Source organism: Rhinolophus sinicus, chromosome X (assembly GCF_036562045.2).
Source record: "Rhinolophus sinicus isolate RSC01 chromosome X, ASM3656204v1, whole genome shotgun sequence".
Lineage (NCBI taxonomy): Eukaryota > Metazoa > Chordata > Mammalia > Chiroptera > Rhinolophidae > Rhinolophus > Rhinolophus sinicus.
In genome coordinates, this window is record NC_133768.1 from 86,520,190 (window position 1) to 86,538,332 (window position 18,143).

At 37.5% G+C, this 18,143-nt stretch overlaps 1 protein-coding gene across 13 annotated transcripts in view; it reads right to left on the reverse strand.

Moving 5' to 3' along the window:
• The window catches only part of TENM1 (teneurin transmembrane protein 1), a 1,181,603-nt gene that overhangs the window by 177,373 nt on the left and 986,087 nt on the right, over positions 1-18,143 (reverse strand). For all 13 annotated transcript variants that reach the window (XM_074324280.1, XM_074324286.1, XM_074324287.1 and 10 more), the window contains 2 exons: positions 8,151-8,412; positions 5,682-5,949 (listed from right to left, as the gene is read on the reverse strand). In XM_074324280.1, coding sequence (XP_074180381.1) covers positions 5,682-5,949; positions 8,151-8,412 — 530 coding nt within the window. The remainder of the gene's footprint in view (positions 1-5,681; positions 5,950-8,150; positions 8,413-18,143) is intronic.

An 18,143-nucleotide genomic window follows, 5' to 3' on the forward strand; every position in this document is an offset into this window, starting at 1 on the left:
ACACCAGTTCCCTACAGCTGACCTATGTGGGACACAAGAGTCCCACATTTCAAACTAAGTGGGCATTTCAACTTCGATATTCACCATCGCTTCAAATTCAGCTTGTTTAAACCTTACCTCTTTCTCCATCACCCAGAAATGGGTGGCACAGAAGTTCATATTTAACTGACATGGGAAGGAAGAAGAGTGGGAGACCTTTCTATCCATAGTTTAAACCAAAATGCTTGCTATAACTGGACTATAAGAATATTGTTCAAGTTTTGCTTCCTATTGATGTTGTAACAAATTACCAGAAACTTAAAGGCTTCAAACAAGACAGATTTATCATCTTACAGTTAAGGAAATCAGAAGTCTGAAATGGGTATCACTGGGCTTAAATCAAGGTGTCAGCAGGTTGAGTTCCTTCTGGAGGCTCTAAGGGAGAGTCTCTTTCCTTGTCTTTTCTAGCTTCTAGAGGCCACCCACATTCCTTGGTTCTTGGCTCCTTTACCCCTTCTTCAAAGCCAGTAATGTTGAACCTTGTTATGTCTTTCTTCTATAGATATATTTTCCTTTTACCCTTACCTCCCTTTCTGCCTCTCTCCTCCACATGTAGAACCCTTGTGATCACATTAGGCCCACCTGGATAATCCAAGATAATCATTTCGTCTCAAGGTCGGCAGATTAGCAACCTTAATTTCCTTTGCAATCTTAATTCTCTCTTGTCATATAACATTACATGTTCACAGGTTCCAGGGATGGACGTATTTAGGGGGTGGTAGCTATTCTTCTACATACCAAAAGACTATACTAAGATTTATGAATCTGAAGCAAATCTGAGATGTGTCATATATAGAACAATTGTTAATATCTGGTGCAAACATGAGTCTGTTTCTTCTCACATCAGTTAAGTGATTGTAAAATATGATCAGGCATACAACTAAAGGTTTTCTTCTTTGTTTAGATTAATCATATCGATTAAGGTATCAGCTCAATAACAATATACTAGATCATTTTCTCCACATCCATTTATCACTTGAACTATTTATTGTCTGTTGAATTCTTAAGGTGCTCACAACCCATCTTCACATTAGTGGATTCTCCAACTTCATTCTACCACCTGTTCTAATGCTTTGCTACTGTCAAGAAAATTCTCTTAGTTTCCATGGAGATGGAAATGGAGACTAGGTAGTAAACAAAATCCCTTTAACCATGATTAAGCTATCAGGACACTTCATTACAAGGTAAATAATCCATATCTATTTTAGATATGACACTTGAAATTCTTTTGGCTGTTTTCCTTGTGATACTTACCAGTTTTCTCTCTCTACCTTAAGAATTTTTTAATGTGGTAGATAAAACTGAAAGCAACAAAGAAATAAAACAAATGAAGAAACAAAATCTCATAGACACAGACAATAGTTCCGTTGTTACCAGAGGGTAAAGGGAGAGGAGGGTGAAGAAGATCAAATATATGGTGATAGAAGGAGAACTGACTCTGGGTGGTGAATATACAATATGATATATAGATGGTGTATTACAGAATTGTACACTTGAAACCTATGTAACTTTACTAACAATTGTCACCCAATAAACTTTAATTAAAAAAAAGAAAATTTGTCCCTTAAATGCACATAAAATACCATGAGGAACATTTTTCACCCTTTCCCTTTGGATATTTCTGAATGGGTCAATTGTCTCTTGCTTTTTTATCACTGTTATTAGCCTTAGAAAGGAACCAACAACGTATATTTTATCATTTTAATTAAGGCCATTTTATTTATTTATTTATTTATTTATTTATTTATTTATTTATTTATTTTTGAATAAGGCCATTTTAAAGTCAGAATGCTTGAGGAAGTTTTAACCAGGAACTTAGTTGTAGAAATAGGAAGTAAACCAACACTCACAGACAAACAATAGAAATGGAAACTTCACCACTGGTGGGTATACTAGAAAGTCTGCTTTTCTTTGTGTTTTAGTTGCTTATTCAATCATCCCTGGACATATTGGAAAATGAGTGCTTAACTACAACAAGGAGGAAATTTCTGAAGCTCTAGCACTAGAGGTATTTAAAAGGAAGAACTACAACACATTTTATGCATGAAGTGAGGTTGATAAAATGGTGCAGAGACCGTGGAAAACAGTTTCTCAGTTCCTCAACAAGTCCAACATAGAATTATCGTATGACCCAATAATTCTACTCCTAGGTATATTGAAAGAATTGAAAACAGGTATTCAAACAAATAGTTGTACATGAATGCTCATAGCAGCACTATTCACAATAGTCAAAAGGTGGAAACAACCCAAATGTCCATCAGCTGCTGAATGGACAATCAAAAAATGTGGTACATCCATGCAATGGAATATTATTCAGTCATAAAATGGAATGATGTACTGATACATGCTATAACATTGATAAGCTTTGGAAACATGCCAATTGAAAAAAGCCAGATATGAAAGACCACATATTGTATGATTCTATTTGTTTGAGATATCCAGAATAGGTAAATCCATTGAGACAGAAAGGATTGCCAAGGTGGTTGCCAAGGCCTGGAGGGGAGGCAGGAGTGGAGAGTGACTACCAGTGTGTATAGGTTTACTTTGTGTGGTGATGATGAAAATGTTCTGGAATTAGATATTGGTGGTAGTTGTACAGCACTGTGAAAATATTAAAAACAACTGAATTGTACACTTTAAATGGGTGAACTTTATTGTATGTGAATTATAGCTCCATAAAGGTGTTATTTAAAAAAAAGTGTCTATGATAATTTAGTAAAATAAAATAAAAAAAGTGTAAACTTGAACTGCCCTTATGTGAATCCTAGCCAAAAAAAAAAAAAAAAAAAGACTGCTTGATATTGTCCTGGTCTGCTCTTCATGAGAGTACTGGATAAATTGCTCAATTTAAGAAAAAAAGTTTGTTTTTTAAAAAAAATCCCCAAACCCCAATAATCTAGCAGGTGTTCTGAAGAAGCTCACAAGGAATTGGAGAAAAAAGCCCTGTGGAGAAAAGTTAGAGGAATGTTGGAACATTCTAGTAAAACAAAGCCTTTGGGAGAATATCATGGAGAGGAGACTATGAGGCTTTGAGTATGCCTCAGTCAGGGTCACAGGAGGGATCAGATGTCATTATCACAAGTGTTCACTGCAAAGAGTTGACTGAAGGTTCTATTTACAGAGGCATGAGGAGAGTTAAGGGAATTGACAAGGGATGGTAACCCACCCAGGGACTGACAACACTGGGAAGCCTTCTGGGGAAGGAGGATGAGGGAACGATGATAGAGAAGACCAGAGAGAGCATGGGGATTTGGCAGAGGGGCTACTGGACAAGAGCTGTCATCTTCTAATGTAGTCACTGCCAGAATGGCAGTGAAAAAGGGAAAGAGATAAACACTCTGATCTCTCTCTTCTTCTACCATACAGTCTCCGGATGGTGCCACCCATTAACTAAATCAAAAGAGAAGCCAAAGAGCAAAGGAGTCCAGGTGATGTGGTCTATAGAATCTAGAAGGGCAGAGAAGAGACTGTGTGTGTGTGTGTGTGTGTGTGTGTGTGTGTGTGTGTGTGTGTGTGTTTTTGTTAGGGAGAGCAAATGCAGAATAACTAACACAGAGTGCCTACTTGTTATATCCACAGTTCCCTCCTTAAAGAAGCCGAGGCAACAAACACCTGCATAGGCTCCATACTTTATACCTTGGACTTAAATATGCTGGCCACAACCAAAATGAAAAGATCCATACCACTGAGTAACATTTGTTGAGTGCTTACCATGTATGAAGCTACCCACCTCACTGAATCCTTAGATCATAACCTATAAGTAACATTCTTTTTGTGATTCCCATTCTATAAATGGAGAAAATGTGGCATTTGGAGATTAAGTAATTTACCCAATGTTGACTAGCTAGTAAGTAGATAAGGGATGATCTGAACCAAGGGAGGGAGTCTGGCTCCAGGGTTGTTCTCTAAACAACTGTACCACTGGAATAATAATTGAACAGGACTGCATAGGCTGGCCAGCAACCTCAGTGGTAGTTAGCCGAATGGTAGAACTCTGCCTTACAGGGTTGCTCACTCTTATATGGTGACTGGCTGACACAATCAGATAATCTCTCCAAGAGGAACCTGAATGCAAGATACAGAACAAGTCACCAGACCATGGGGTTCAAAACACTGAAAGAAAAGGAGGGTGATTAGCATGGCAGAAGAAGTGATTGATGAGCTCAGTCATCAGTATGGCTGAGTCATCACTGTGGGAAACACACTGCAGAGGGGACAACTAGAGCTGCAGCTAAGTTGACAGAACAGATGTTAGCCTTCTAGAACTACAGTGTCTTCTGAGCAAAGCTGCAGTTTGGTGAGGCCTGCCTGTGAGGCTGATGATGCTTTTTCTTATTCTTTTTTACTTTCCTTTTAGGTGTTTACAGTAACTCCCCACTAACTGAAGATAATTGAACAGATTATGTTTCTTACATTCGAATAAAGTTCAACAGAGATGAATTAGTTATTTAAACATATGTGGATCTCTTTGGCAAAAAGAATCACCAGTCTTTTTTTCTTCTTCTTCTCGTCTCTATATATTTCCTCTGGAAAGAAAGAGAGGAAATTGATGCATTGTAGTCTAAAAAATGTAGGTCAGTGATCTGGGAGTTGTACTACGATGGACACTTCCAAGGGAAGATATGAAATCATCTCTTCTGGAGAATTTAAAAAATAGTTTTCTCATCTATCAAGGGGTGGTTTCAATGAGATACTGCCTGAAGGCACAATGGCTCCCAACTGCGATTCCGTAGACCTGTGTCAAGTCCCTAAGGAAGTTTTCACTGTCAGCTACAGAGCAAGGAAAACAAAAACATTGGTCTCTCTCTCTCTCTCTCTCTCTCTCTCTCTCTCTCTCTCTCTCTGTCTCTCTCTCTGAGCATCAGTATTAGATTGCTTAGTGTCATATCTTAGGATAGTCTATTCCTCTTTGAGTGTTAAACTATCCCTCCTTCATAAAATTATGGTAATGGTAGGTGACAGTAGATTATAGTGGTTGTTCCTTCTCTTTTTAAAATAGTTTTACTTGGCAAATAAAAAGTTGCCAATTTTTGTCAGTCTCATTTTTTTTAAATGTCATTTGTCTGAGAGAATTAATATCTGAAAACCTTAAGCCCGAAGGACCTCCTGAGGTCTCTGCTATCTGTAAGATTCTAGGTTTTAAAGTCTTTAAGATAATAGAAAATCAAAAGGACTAGGAAGGCAAGATGATTTTTTATTTAACCTACCAAAGTAACAATTTAGTGGAGTCTAACCATCTTAGACATGAAAGATAATAAGTGGAGATGCCTATAAGTTAAAATTTTGTAGTTTCTAAGTGGAAATGACAGTATAAATGTCAAATCCAAAAACATGGCCTAAAGAATGCCACACCAAAGGTCACAGTTAGAAGGCAATACTCAGCTCTGGAGACAGTTGTAAGTCAGATAGTGTGTGATTCCACTGGTATGAAGCCATCATGAAAAGGGAACTAAAATCGTTTGAAGTAAGAATGTGTCAAAAGGGAACGCTAAACAGGCCCAAAGGATGTGTTTAAATGAAAAAAATGCTTTAGGTCCTTTAGATCTAGAAGAAAATTATTTCAAATACAAATTAATATGCAACTAGTATTTTCTGTTTTGTGAACATCATACTGCTATTTATATAGAATTATATCAACATACCTAAAGCCTCTGCTAGGCCCCAAACCTTTTGTCCATAGATGTCGGTCTTGTTCCAAGCAAATGTGTAGACGAGATTAATTGCAGCAGGAAATGACTTCTGTGTGAGTCGCCCTTCCACAGCTACTGTGAGGTGTACTTTAATCATTCCCACGGGAATGGTTGAGTGTGTCAGAAGGATCCGTAGCAGGGTTTTATACCCGGGGGTGCGGCTGCTCAGGTAACTCAGCCTCACAAAGCTGGAAGGAATACGGATCTCCTCCTGTACAACCTGAAAGAAAAAAGCCAAATTGGCTCTCATCAGTGGTCACTGGTAGACAAAGGATACTGCATGCTTTGCTGTCTTAGAAACATGCCAAAGGAGAGAGCTTATAGGGATCTATGGATGACAAGGCATTTGTTCTAGAATGTTTGTGAGGCTGCTTAACCATAGGTTTCAAATTTTGCACTGAATCTGTGTAGGAACAAGACATCCAGCTAACCCTGAGGACTACTGTCCTTTCATATCTGCCAGGAAAGACTGTGAAAATTACAATTTCAGTTTTTCAAGTGTTCCAAAAATTGCTTAATAGGAATTGGAGATCACACTGCTAAATGTCAAGCAATTCAGTGAGATGAGCTCCATTAAGTGGTCTTTTTATTATATATACCCATACACAACATCTCGTTTGGTATATTAAATCATATATCACAAAACCATTGCTGTAATCCTTATTGAGGCTAAGTTAAGAGGAAGGTCTCTAGAAACAGTCCCAGTGAGTGATATTTTATGACAGAGATTATGGATTCCCTAGAATTAATTTTTACTGATGCCATCAAACTCTTCTTCTTCAGAACTTTGGAATGATCCTGAGCGCCAAATTTTTAATCAAATTTTGGTTACATATTTCTCTGTACCTGGATGTACCAATAGCAAGGAATAAGATTTTCCAAGTTGGCACCTGTGACTGAGAAGCAAATAACTCCCATTAACTCCTCTGCAAATTTTATACTAAACGTTAGTCCCAGAGTGAAAATACCACTTGGCTTCTTTAGTTAATTGTTATTACTTATTTTTTTTATTAGCACAGATGGAGTTAAACAACCAAAAGTGGTTACTAAAACTAAATCTTGTGTTCTGTGACTTTCAACTTTCAAAATACAGCTGAAGAAAGAGCCCATCTTATTTAACACATACTAGTACACATAGTAGAACTGATTGTTAAACACATGGTATCTTGTATTGTCCAGGATTTCTGCTCATTTTTTTTCTTTCTGGGTGCACAAATCCCTTTTGTCTATTTGCTGCCCAGTTTTTCTTTCTCTACATCAGCTATTTGATACCAACGTTATCCAAAGGCTATGTCTTCTTAGATGGTGGCAGAAGCACAACAGTGAAAAATAGCATGCTACTTACCACATTAGTATTTCATTTCCCTAAGGAAACACACAATTTTAGATAAGTTTGAAAACTTTTGTGCTGAAAGAGACCCATACTTCCTAATGACATCTGTGAAGGGATTGGTGTACCAAATGTACTCATTAAATACTGTTCTATTGTTTTCTTCCTTTCTAAGGAAAAACAATGGAAAAGACAGGAGCAGCAACTCTTCGGACTCCTTTTCCTGTACAGTGCTATTTTTTGTGAGCCTTCCTTCAGTGGTATCCTATGGGCACTGTTAATAGTTGGTGGGGACGTTGTGATGGAAAAAAATCAATTCAATATCAGAATGTCCATTAATTACTTCTTCAGTATATATTTTGAATGCTGGATCTATATGACTTATGGGTCCACTTCGGTGGCTTCCACTTTTAACTATCATTAACATTTTTCTATAATGTAGTGAGAGTATTGTATTATGGATGTTTGCATGACTTAATATTGAAGTAAAAATATGGAATGCTCAACAAAGAGAAATTTTCAGGAAACCTAAAATATCAAGGTTCAAAAACATGTTTTCCTCTGACTACAAAGCTTGAACACTCAAAAGCAAAGCTTTACACAAAACCCATAGGCTTGAAAAGTACCTTTACTAAACACAGGTAAACAAGGGAAATTGTCATGAAGTCCAAGAACAATGACACTGGCTGCAAACTTGACAATGGAAGAAAACTAGATTTTTTTTTTTTAAAGAACTTCCATTTCAGAACCACAAATGGTCCCACCTTATTGATTATACTGTTTTCACAATTGAGCCAGCTAGCTTTACTCTTTAGAGCACTGTGTACAGTAGGTTAAGGTTTGGGGTTTAATTCTTATGATAGCTAGTTCATCTTACTTTGTTCTTTGGCCACAGATAGTGCCCTACAGCCCTGGCCAATCACTTTGCAAATGTGTGCCAGAGAGATTATATTTGAAAGCTTCTTTTGACAAATGAAGGGCAGCATATTATAGGACTGGCAGGAGCATCAGGAAAAGGAACCTAGCCATTATATATTGTTGACCACTCCATGATACTATGATTTTACACATTCAAAGGCCAATGTACTCACCTGCAGCTCAGGAACAATAGTTCCTCTCTCTGGACACGACCCTCCAAATGATGTGAGTGGTGAAGGAAGCACAATAGGGTTTGGGCTGATAAAGTTGGAGATATCACAGGATGGTGAGTCTGATACAACTCTCTGCATGGTTACTTTCTCCACCACAACAAATTGATTCCAAGGCAACCAGAGTGTCCTCTTCTCAGACAGGAAAGGTGAGCGATCAAAGATTAGGATGATAGAGATACCACCGATGGCAACAAGGTCAAAGCTGAGAAGGAAAAAATATAAGACAGTTTCAACCAAATGAACAACCAAAATACAATTTAACTTAAAAAATAGGTAATTTTAGTGTCCTTTCCTTTTTTGGGACTTAACTATAGCAATTCGCATTCTCTATTTTATAAATTCCTTCAAGCTAAATATTAATTCCATGAATGACTTCTTTTCACTATCTAATAGACTTCTGGGAAAAAAATTCCATATCACCAGTTGATATTCACCTAGATTTTGTAAACCAATTTTAATACTATCTTAAACAAAAGTACTACATGTATTTCTGCAAAGCTAAATCGGACATCACTGGTACCCCTTGTGCTAGAGATAACTGAAAGATAACCATTTAATATTCAGCAGTACCTTTAATATAATGCATTATTCATCCTCAAAAAAAAAAATCCCAGTAATGTAACTCAAGAAAAGTAAGGAGCTAAAAGGCTAAATATCTTGTTTAGGATCATAAAAATAGTGTCAGAAACCCGATGGTGTCTTTGAAATGGCATTTGGAGAAAGATGCCGGCAGAGGAAAATTGTTCAGTGAAATTTGCTTGAACAATACCATTCCTGAACCCTCTACATCTGGATACCCACTTTGGCTCCTGATTCTATTTAAACTTTGGATTTAGGATTTCTGGTTCCCTCTAGAATGCCTCTTGGTTTTCTTTTGTAAGACAGCCTATAATGGACCCTGTCTATCTCCACAGACAATGCCTTCCATATGTCTGACAAAGCAAGACTACCTCTTCTGCAAGTCCATCTCTGACATGACTTTTCCTTTGGAGTAGAACAGATTCAGGTTTCAGTTCATTCAGCACTAGAAGGATCAGCACTGTTTTAAGTATAATGATGTCTTTGAGAAAATGTACATGAAAGCATTCAAAAATCATAAAATACTATATAAAAGTAAGATAATAATAAATTATTATCATTATATCTTAAAAATGGATAACGGGGACGTCATCAAAATGGCGGTGTGAGGTGAGCCTCTGTAAAGCTCCCCTGGAATTTACAACTAATCGAACAACAATAACTCCACAAAGGACTCCCTGCACAGCAGACAGGCAAGATGAAGAGGCCCACTACTGAATTCACCTAAAGGTGGGTGAATCGCACGAGCCGGGGAGGAGGGAAGGGAGAAGTGCGGAGACGGAGCCGCGTGGGCGCAGGACGCAGACCTAGCTCAGTGCTCCGAGCTCGCTGCATCCCGGAACTACTGCAGCTGCGGGAGAGGGAAGAACTCGGACTGCTAGGGCTCCGCTTATGGCCCACAGGGCTGAGGGGGCAGCATATAACATGGCTGAACCCAACGCTCACGGCAGAGACCTCGGAGAAAAGACTGAGGGAAGAAGGCTGAAAACGGTGGTTTAAGCCCTCACTGCCGAGCAGAGAACGGAGCCTTAGGCACTGAGACTAGCCGCCCCCTCCCTCCCCTCCCAGAGCTCGCCCTGCCCCCACCTGCCCGGTGCTAGAAGTGGAACAGTAGCAGTGTCAGAGCAAAAGAACAGAATATTTGCTGTTCTGAGAACTGTGGACCGCAGACACAGATTCACAGCCCAACTAGTTCCAGCAAAGGGGAAGGAGCTGTGGAAGCAGGACCGGCTGTGGTGGTGGTCTCCGCCATTGCTCTGGCAAGCTCTCACAACTCACCCCACCCCTGGCCCCAGCTATCTGGGCGGATCCCAGCAGGAGTAAACAGAGCTGATGAAACACATGGCCTCTGAATCTAGTGCAGGAAGAGCTTTGGAACTTCAAAAGCTCTCCACATACCCACACGGACTGCGCCCTGGCACCCAGGCAAACTATAAACAGAGGAGCAGCGCATCACCCAGGGAATCCCCCCATTGTGTGAAAAGCTGAAATAGTGCAGAGAAAACATAGTACTACCATGTGAGAGAGAAAAAAAAAGACTGCAGTTGGAGAGAAAATAAAACATTCTACCAAAAAGTACTGGGAAAAAAAAGAAAGACCTCTTCCTGTCAACCTATTGCAGAAGCCACTCCTGTAGATGTCTAGGAAGAGAAATAATAAATCAGTAATTGCCATGAATAACCAAGGCAACAAGACAGCTCAGAAAGAAAGTGAAAAGTCTCCAGAAAAGGAACTTAAAGATATGGAAATATGTGACTTAAATGACAGAGAATTCAAGATTGCAGTTCTGAAAAAACTCAACGAGATGCAAGAAAACACAGAAAGGCAGTTTAATGAACTCAGAAACACAATCAAAGAACAACATGAGCATTTTATGAAAGAGATTGAAATTTTAAAAAAGAACCAAATAGAATTTCTGGAGATTAAGAACTCAATAGAAGAAATTAAGAATGAAATAACCAGCTTAGGTAGTAGAGTTGACCAGATGGAGGAAAGAATCAGTGACATCGAAGATAGAAACCTGGAAATGACACAGATGGAAGAAGAAAGAGACTTGAGACTTAAAAGAAATGAAAGAACTCTACAAGAACTTTCTGACTCCATCAGAAAGAGCAATATAAGAATAATGGGCATACCAGAAGGAGAAGAAAGAGAGAAGGGAACAGAGAATATATTCAAACAAATTGTCGATGAGAACTTCCCAAATTTGTGGACAGAACTGGATCCTCGAATCCAAGAAGCAAATAGAACACCTAATTACCTCAATCCCAACAGGCCTTCTCCAAGGCACATTGTATTGAAGCTGTCTAAAATCAACGACAAAGAAAGAATCCTCAAGGCAGCCAGGGAAAAGAAGACGGTAACATACAAAGGAAAGCCCATTAGATTATCATCAGATTTTTCAGCAGAAACTCTACAAGCCAGGAGGCAGTGGAACCAAATATTCAAACTATTCAAAGAGAGAAATTATGAGCCAAGAATAATATATCCAGCAAAGATATCCTTTAGATATGAAGGAGGAATAAAGACCTTTCCAGACATACAGAAGCTGAGGGAATTTTCTAATACACGACCTGCACTACAAGAAATACTAAAGGAGGCTATTCGACCACCATCAACAGGGACAATTTGTGGCAACCAAAACATAAAAAGGGGGAGAGTAAAGGCCTGAACAGAATATGGGAAAGGAGAAAGTAAGCGTGCTGAAGAAAATGGAATACTCTAAATATCAAACTTTCTTTTACATAAACTTAAGGGTAACCACTCAAAAAAAATCCAGAACTGAAATATATACTGTAATAAAAGAAGAAACAGAGGGAAACATCATAGAATACCACCACACAGAAATAATAGACAACAACAAAAAGGCAAAGAAACAATGGAGACACAGCCTTACCAGAAAACTAAAGATAGAATGACAGGAAATCCTCACATATCAATAATCACCCTAAATGTAAATGGACTGAACTCACCAATAAAAAGGCACAGAGTAGCAGATTGGATAAAAAAACTAAACCTAACCATATGCTGTCTCCAAGAGACACATCTCAGCTACAAGGACAAGCATAGACTCAAAGTGAAAGGGTGGAAATTGACACTCCAAGCAAATGGTACCCAGAGAAAATCAGGTGTAGCCATAATGATATCAGATGAAACAGAATTCAGGGTGAAAAAGATAACAAGAGACAAAGATGGACATTTCATAATGGTAAAGGAAAATACAACAAGAAGACATAACAGTCATCAATATTTATGCCCCCAATCAGGGAGCACCAAAATATACCAAGCAACTACTAACAGAACTAAAGGGAGAAATTGACCAAAACACAATTATACTAGGGGACTTAAATACATCATTGACAGCTATGGATAGATCATCCAAACAGAAAATAAATAACGAAATAGTAGCCCTAAATGACACATTAGATGAAATGGACATAATTGACATTTATAGAGCACTTCATCCTAAAACATCAGACTATACATTCTTTTCTAGTGCATATGGAACATTCTCAAGGATAGACCATATATTGGGACATAAAATCAGCCTCAGCAAATTTAAGAAGATTGAAATCATACCAAGAATATTGTCTGATCACAAGACTTTGAAATTAGATATCAACTGTAAAATGAAAGCAGGAAAACACAGAAATACATGGAGATTAAACACCATATTTTTAAAGAATGACTGGGTCAAAGAAGAAATTAGACAAGAGATCAAGAATACATAGAAACAAATGACAATGAAAATACATCCTACCAAAGTTTTTGGGATGTTAGTGAAAGCAGTCTTAAGAGGGAAATTTATCTCATTACAGGCCTATCTCAAGAAACAAGAAAACTCCCAAATAAATAACCTCATGTTACACCTTAAAGAACTAGAAAAAGAAGAACAAGTGAAACACAAGGTCAGCAGAAGAAAGGAAATAACAAAAATCAGAGCAGAACTAAATGAAATAGAGAACAAAAAGACAATAGAAAAATTAATGTGACAAAGAGCTGGTTCTTTGAAAAGATTAACAAAATTGACAAACCCTTGGCTAGACTTACTAAGATAAAAAGAGAGAAGACACTAATTAACAAAATCAGAAATGAAAAAGGGGAAGTTATCACGGACACCACAGAAATACAAAGGATCATCCAAGAATACTATGAAGGACTATATGCCACCAAATTCAACAACCTAGAAGAAATGGACAAGTTCTTAGAAACATATAGCCTTCCAAGGCTGAACCATGAAGAACTGGAAAATCTAAACAGACCGATCACCAGTAACGAAATTGAATCAGTCATCCAAAACCTTCCCAAAAGCAAAAGTCCGGGACCAGATGGCTTCACTAGTGAATTCTACCAAACCTTCAAAGAGGATCTAATACCAATCCTGCTCAAACTCTTCCAAAAAATTGAAGAAGAGACAGTACTCCCTAACTCATTTTATGAGGCCAACATTACCCTGATACCAAAACCTGGTAAGGACAACACAAAAAAAGAAAACTACAGACCAATATCTCTGATGAATACAGATGCAAAAATCCTAAATAAAATTCTAGCAAATCGAATACAACAATGCATTAAAAAGATTATTCATCACGACCAAGTGGGGTTCATCCCCAGGGCACAAGGATGGTTCAACATCCGCAAATCCATCAATGTGATACATCACATAAACAAAATAAAGGACAAAAATCATATGATTATATCAATTGATGCAGAAAAAGCATTTGACAAGATACAACATCCATTTATGATTAAAACACTTAATAAAATAGGTATAGAAGGAAAATACCTTAACATAATAAAGGCCATATATGACAAGCCCTCTGCTAATCTCATAATTAATGGTGAAAAACTGAAGCCCTTTGCTCTACGTTCAGGAACACGACAGGGCTGTCCCCTATCACCTCTGCTTTTCAACATAGTGTTGGAAGTCCTTGCCAGAGCAATCAGGCAAGAGAAAGAAATAAAAGGCATCCAAATTGGGAATGAAGAAGTTAAATTATCACTCTTTGCAGATGACATGATGCTATATATAGAAAACCCTAAAGACTCCACCAAAAAGCTATTAGAAACAATCAACGAATACAGTAAAGTTGCTGGCTACAAAATCAACGCACAAAACCTTCCTATATACTAACAATGAAATCTCAGAAAAAGAAATACAAAAAACAATTCCTTTTGCAATTGCAGCAAAAAGAATAAAATACCTAGGAATAAACTTAACCAAGGATGTGAAAGACCTATATGCTGAAAACTATAAGACATTTTTGAAAGAAATTGAAGAAGACACAAAGAAATGGAAAGACATTCCGTGCTCATGGATTGGAAGAATCAACATAGTTAAAATGGCCATATTACCCAAAGCAATATACAGATTCAATGCAATCCCCATCAAAATCCCAATGGCATATTTTAAAGAAATAGAACAAAAAATCATCAGATTTGTTTGGAACCACAAAAGACCCCGAATAGCCAAAGCAATCTTAAGAAAAAGAACAATAATGGAGGTATCACACTTCCTGACTTTGGCTTGTACTACAGGGCTACAATAATCAAAACAGCATGGTATTGGCAGAAAAACAGACACATAGACCAATGGAATAGAATTGAGAACCCAGAAATAAAACCACATAAATATGGACAGATAATTTTTGACAAAGAAGCTAAAAACATACAATGGAGCAAATACAGCCTCTTCAATAAATGGTGCTGGGAGAATTGGAAAGCCACGTGCAAAAGAATGAAACTGGACTGCTATTTGTCACCATGTACCAAAGTTAATTCAAAATGGATCAAAGACTTAAGCATAAGATCTGACACAATAAACTGCATAGAAGAAAACATAGGTACTAAACTTATGGACCTTGGGTTCAAGGAGCATTTTATGAATTAGACTCCAAAGGCAATGGAAGTAAAAGCTAAAATAAACGAATGGGACTATATGAAACTTAAAAGCTTCTGCACAGCAAATGAAACCATCGACAAAATAAAGAGGCCACCAACTGAATGGGAGAAGATTTTTGCAAACAGTGCCTCCGATAAGGGACTAATATCCAGAATATACAAGGAACTCATGCAACTCAACAACAAAAAAACAAACAACCCAATTGAAAAATGGGCAGAGGACTTGAAGAGACATTTCTCCAAAGAGGACATACAAATGGCAAATAGACATATGAAAAAATGCTCAACATCACTAATCATCAGAGAAATGCAAATCAAAACCACAATGAGATATCACCTCACCCCAGTCAGAATGGCTATCATCAACAAGACAAATAGTAACAAGTGTTGGAGAGGCTGTGGAGAAAAAGGAACCCTCATACACTGTTGGTGGAATGCAGACTGGTGCAGCCGTTATGGAAGGCAGTGTGGAGGTTCCTCAAAAGATTACGAATAGAATTGCCATATGACCCAGCAATCCCTCTCCTGGGTATCTACCCAAAAAATCTGAAAACATTTAGAGATAAAGACACGTGTGCTCCAATGTTCATTGCAGCTTTGTTTACGGTGGCCAAGACATGGAAACAACCAAAATGTCCTTCGATAGATGAATGGATAAAGAAGTTGTGGTATATATACACAATGGAATACTATTCGGCGGTAAGAAAAGATGATATAGGAACATTTGTGACAACATGGATGGATCTTGAGAGTGTAATGCTGAGTGAAATAAGTCAGACAGAAAAAGCAGAGAACCATGTGATTTCACTGATATGTGGTATATAAACCAAAAACAACAAAAGAACAAGACAAACAAATGAGAAACAGAAACTCATAGACATAGACAATAATTTAGTGGTTACCAGAGGGTAATGGGGGTGGGACATGAAGGTAAGGGGTATCAAATATATCGTGATGGAAGGAGAACTGACTCTGGGTGATGAACACACAATGGGATTTATAGGTAATGTAATACAGAATTGTACACCTGAAATCTATGTAATTTTACTAACAATTGTCACCCCAATAAATGTAATATATAAAAAAAAGAAATCTCATAAAAATAAATACAAAAAACAATTCCTTTTCCAATTTCAGCAAAAACAATAAAATACCGAGGAATAAACTTAACCAAGCATGTGAGGGACCTATATAGTGAAAACTATAAGACATTTTTGAAAGAAATTGAGGAAGACACAAAGAAATGGAAAGACATTCTGTGCTCATGGATTGGAAGAATCAACATAGTTAAAATGGCCATATTACCCAAAGCAATATACAGATTTAATGCAATCCCCATCAAAATCTCAATGGCATTTTTTAAAGAAATTGAACAAAAAATCATCTGGTTTGTTTGGAACAACAAAAGACCCTGAATAGCCAAATCAATGTTAAGATAAAAGAACAATACTGGAGGTATCAAACTCCCTGACTTTAGCTTGTACTACAGGGCTACAATAATCAAAACAGTATGGTATTGGCAGAAACACAGACACATAGAACAATGGAATAGAATTGAGAACCCAGAAATAAAACCACATAAATATGGACAGATAATTTTTGACAAAGAAGCTAAAATCATACAATGGAGGAAAGATAGCCTCTTCAATAAATGGTGCTGGGAGAATTGGATAGCCATGTGCAAAAGAATGAAACTGGACTGCTATCTGTCACCATGTAACAAAATTAATTCAAAATGGATCAAAGACTTAAGCGTAAGACCTGACACAATAAACTGCATAGAAGGAAACATAGGTACTAAACATATGGACCTTGGGTTCAAAGAGCATTTTATGCGTTTGACTCCAAAGGCAAGGCAAGTCAAAGCTGAAATAAACGAATGGGACTATATGAAACTTAAAAGTTTTTTGCTTCTGCACAGCAAAAGAAACCATCAACAAAATAAAGAGGCAACCAACTCAATGGAAGAAGATTTTCGCAAACAGTGCCTCCAATAAGGGGCTAATATCCAAAATATAGAAGGAACTCATGCAACTCAACAAGAAAAAAACAAACAAACCAATTGAAAAATGGGCAGAGAATCTGGAGAGGCATTTCTCCAAAGAGGACATACAAATGGCAAATAGACATATGAAAAAATGCTCAACATCACTAATCATCAGAGAAATGCAAATCAAAACCACAATGAGATATCACCTCACCCCAGTCAGAATGGCGATCATCAACAAGACAAATAGTAACAAGTGTTGGAGAGGCTGTGGAGAAAAAGGAACCCTCATACACTGTTGGTGGGAATGCAGACTGCTGCAGCCATTATGGAAGGCAGTGTGGAGGTTCCTCAAAGAATTACGAATAGAATTGCCATATGACCCAGCAATCCCTCTCCTGGGTATCTACCCAAAAAATATGAAAACTTTCATACATAAAGTCACGTGTGCTCCAGTGTTCATTGCAGCTTTGTTTACGGTGGCCAAAACATGGAAACAAGCAAAATGTCCTTCAATAGATGAATGGATAAAGGAGTTGTTGTATATATACACAATGGAATATTATTCGGCGGTAGGAAAAGATGATATAGGAACATTTGTGACAACATGGATGGATCTTGAGAGTGTAATGCTGAGCGAAATATGTCAGACAGAAAAAGAAGAGAACCATGTGATTTCACTGATATGTGGTATATAAACCGAAAACAACAAAAGAACAAGACAAAGAAATGAGAAACAAAAACTCATAGACACAGACAACAGTTTAGTGGTTACCAGAGGGTAAGGGGGGTGGGGGGTGGGAGATGAGGGTAAGGGGGATCAAATATATGGTGATGGAGGAGAACTGACTCTGGCTGGTGAACACACAATGGGATTTATAGATGATGTAGTACAGAATTGTACACCTGAAATCTATGTAATTTTCCTAACAATTATCACCCCAATAAATTAAAAAAAAAATAAAAAATTGATAACGGGCAATATGATGCTCCTTAATATTCAAAGCAACTTAATTCCACAGGAGAGAGATGTAAGTAATTCCTTGCATTAAAAAAGATCTTTCTGTAAAACAGTTTTCAAGGATAAAATGCTCTTATTTGTAATCAGACTTAATTATGGATATCTCAGCACTCTCTTCGTATGACATTTATTGTATTTATTGTAGTATTACCAATCACGTCTTGTTGCAGAAATCGTCCAGATAAAGATATGTAGACAGTCACAAAGCATGGCTAATACTGTATTTTACTGTTGCTTTTTCAGTCAAGAAGCTGTAATATTAAGGCAGTTTCCAAAAATAATTTGAAGAACTGCATTAGCTATAGAAAATAATCTAGGTTTGAACTAAAAAATGAAAACCCAAGGCTGAATTCTTGATAATACAAGAGCAGTTTAAGGAAAGTATTGTGGGGGAAAAGTCTAACATTACTTGTGAAGAGACCTTTCTTCTAGTACGCATTCTACA